Here is a 3,376-nt window from a genome sequence, read left to right as displayed (position 1 = left end):
GGTGAGATGCCGGCCTTAGCATTATTTAACGCTTTGGGTGATTCTCACTGATGCGTGGCCAAGTTTGGGGTCAAGCAGCGCTGCTCACACTTGAATATGGGTACACCTCACCGGGGGTCTTGTTAAAATGCAGATTCTGATCCGGCAGGTCGGGTGGGACCTGAGACTGTGCATTTCTAATAGGCGCCTACGTGGTGCCTCTGCTGCCGGCCGCAGACCACAGTATGAAAAGCGAGGACGTGTATTTGTACATTAATATTCATGAGTCGTGCTGATAAGGACAAACGCCGCTTCCCACACCCCATCTCCCAGCCTCTGCTGTCACAGTCAAACCCCACCGTGATTTCAGCAGGGAGGTGGGCAGCCAGGAGTGTTCTTACCTGGCCTCCACTGCTCTCTGCTCCCCTCCTGCCGGCCAGAGCAGCAGAGCTGGATAGGAGGCGTCTCCCTCCTTTTCTGCCAAGGGGGTCGGCAGCTTTTTCAAAGAGCGATGTGGTGTTTGTGTTGACACATCTGTGCCGCCTCACTCACTTCCCACCCAAGGTCGAGGGGGGCAGTCGTCCCCACACCTGTGTATGAGCTCCCAAGACACACCCTCTTTGCGTGCCCACCCTTCTCTCCCCCCACGGCATGGCCCCGAGACTTGCCTTGAGGGACAGCTCTGCCTGACTATAGACTTTGAGATCTGAGTTCAAGTCCAGACTCTGCCCTTTCCTGTCCACGTGTCCTTAAATAAGTCATTGACCCTCTCTGAGCCCATCAGGCAGTATTTCATTTTTAAAATGTGTGAAGTAGTAACCCACCTCTATGGCCACTGGATGAATCAGTTGCTTCATGGATATATGGGTACAAATGAATGCAAACTGCAAACCCCAAAAGCACAAGGCAGTGGGGTCATGAGGGTGCTCTGCGTGTGGTGTCCCCCTGCCCCATGGTCATCCTGTCTGCATTTTCCCTCTGCTACCACCATTCCCGCCCCAAGAGCCGGGCAGTCTCCGCTCATGGCCCCGGCCCCCGACGACCGCCTCTGCTCTTCCTTCCACAGACATGGGGAGCTTCGAGGAGGGGGAGAAGCACCAGAGAGTCTCCCACGGAGAGGCCGCCGTCATCCGCGCCCCACGCATCGCCAGCTTCCCCCGGCCGCAGGTGACCTGGTTCCGGGACGGCCGCAAGATCCCGCCCAGCAGCCGCATGTGAGCTCCCTGCTCTGGGGGGTGGGGAGGACGAGCTGGCCCTGGGAGAGGAGGTTGGGGCCAGATAAAGCCCCCAGAGGTCAAGCGGGGGCGCCCTTTGCACGGACGCCTCTCGTAGGGGATGTAGCCAGGCTGGGGACCCCCAGATGACAGTGAAGTTTGGTTTACGAGGGCCTTTCTGGGAATGTGCGTGTGAAGACTTGGAGCGGGGACAGCTCAGTCGCCTTCCTGGGGCCCCCCAGGCATTGGCTCCACTCTCAGCCGGAGAATAACTCTGCACCTCGCACTTAAAAAACCCGGACAGAGGCGCCATCCCTGTGGTTCTGGGCCCAGGGCTCAGGCCAGCACGGCTGGGGGAACGTGGGGGGCGCTGGCATCTCCCATCAGGGCGGCTGGCCCCTGGGTGTTTCCGGTGTGCGGGTGTGGCCGGGTGTCCGTAGTGTGTGTTTTGGCTGAGGAGAGGAGGTGAGGCCAGGGGAAACCAGCAGGAAGAGAACACATGGCCCTTTCAGCCCCAACAAAACCCCTCTGTGTGGCCCAAGGCGTCGGTTGTGACAGGCTGGCTGGTGGGCTGGAGCGAGGGAGCCGGCACCTCCACAGAGGGCGAGGGGGGCACAGCATTTCCTCCTGGGACACGCCCGGCCTGCCCGTCCCCACGCAGGCCTGGAGCCAGCCCAGGCTTTCCCTTTCGGCCTCCAACTCTCTCCTGATCCCAAAAGAGAAGAAAGGCCTCCCTTGTCCTCGTCACTTTGGCCACAGGTCAACTCTGGGTAGAGCCCGTCCTGGTCTCTGTGAGAAGCTGGAGCCAAGACGGACAGTTTTTGCCTTTGGTGACCAGGAAGTCTAGTGAGAGAAGCGTAATAATCATCACAGTGGCTGTCGTTTATGGGGTGCCTGCTGTGTTCTCAGGCCTGGGTTAAGCACACCCCGCACACCACTCACTCCTCCAGGAGAGGAAGAGACGCCGTGTCTCATTCCCTTCTCGATCCCCAGAGTGCACGCTCCAAAACGTATTTGTTGAATGAATTGTTGTTAGAACAACCCTGTGAGGCAGCTGGTTTTATCCCCATTTTACAGACAGTCAAGTGAAGCCCCCCAAGGCTTTGTCACAGCTGGTTCCAGACTTGCCGACTCCAGAGTCGGGGTCCTGAATTCTGTCTTAAGTGAAAATTCCGTGAGAAGATTTACAAAGACACGGGAGAGAGGGGATAAAGTGATTGTGCTTGGAGAGAATCGTTCCTGGTAGAGTGATTCTCAACCTGGAGACCTGCAGAAATTATTTCGGACAATTTAAAATATGTTGATCTTCAGATCCTGCCCACCCCCCGCCCTATATTCTGACTTGATTCTATGGGGTATACCCTGACATCGGGATTTTTAAAGCTCCCCAGTGATTCTGACGTGCAGCCACAGGGGAGAACCAGTGTCTTAGAACGTATGTGACTCACAGACACAGTGACGCTGCGTGACAAGTGATCCAGTGACCCGAAACGAGAAGCGTTGATTTGTCCTGTGAATCTGCTGATGGGTGATCCTGGCCGGGCTCTCTCACTTGTCTGGGGTGGGCTGGCTGTTGACCAGTTAGAATGTCTGGGTGACTCAACTGTCCTCCACGTGTCTCGCCGTCCTGCCAGCCAGCCCGAGCATTTTCCCCTGGCAACGGCAGGGAAGAAGCAGAGAAGGGCAGAAAGAGGTTTTTCAAGCTTCTGCTAACCTCCCGTTGGCCAAAGGAAGTCACCTGGTAGAACTCAGACTCGCGAAGCGGGGAAACCGACTGTGTCTTGAGCGAGCGGGCCCGCCAGGTCGCATGGTGATGTGTGGGGATTCCGAGCGGGGAGAGCGTTAGGGCTGGACCCCAGGCTACCAGGGGGACCCATGCCGTGCGAGTCAGAGCGTGCCCCCTGAGACCTAGTTAAGGTTCGGGAAACCAGCAGAGCGTGGTCAGCGATGGACACGAGAGTGAGGTTGAAGGGAGGAAGGGGTCGCAATGCCACGCAGGTGCTGAGACAGCGGGGCGAGTCTTGGCTCCTGACTCCCTTTTCTGAGGTCACCTCACAAGTTCCAGGTGCATCAGGGGTGGCTTTCGGCAAGCCAGTCAGGTAGGCGGTAGTGGCCGCGGTGTTGGTTCTGAGGCCTCGTCCAGGCCCTGTGGGAAAGGGTTACCGCGACGCTTCGGCCGTGGG

At 57.9% G+C, this 3,376-nt stretch overlaps 1 protein-coding gene across 1 annotated transcript in view; it reads left to right on the top strand.

Moving 5' to 3' along the window:
• The first annotated feature begins 1,047 nt into the window (after positions 1 to 1,047).
• The window catches only part of SDK2 (sidekick cell adhesion molecule 2), a 98,749-nt gene continuing 96,420 nt past the window's right edge, over positions 1,048 to 3,376 (top strand). The window contains 1 exon segment of the mRNA XM_011362052.1: positions 1,048 to 1,193. Coding sequence (XP_011360354.1) covers positions 1,048 to 1,193 — 146 coding nt within the window.

This window comes from Pteropus vampyrus, unplaced genomic scaffold, assembly GCF_000151845.1.
Source record: "Pteropus vampyrus isolate Shadow unplaced genomic scaffold, Pvam_2.0 Scaffold72, whole genome shotgun sequence".
NCBI lineage: Eukaryota > Metazoa > Chordata > Mammalia > Chiroptera > Pteropodidae > Pteropus > Pteropus vampyrus.
Note: the sequence above shows the minus strand (reverse complement) of the source record. Positions and strands in the feature narration are given on the sequence as shown.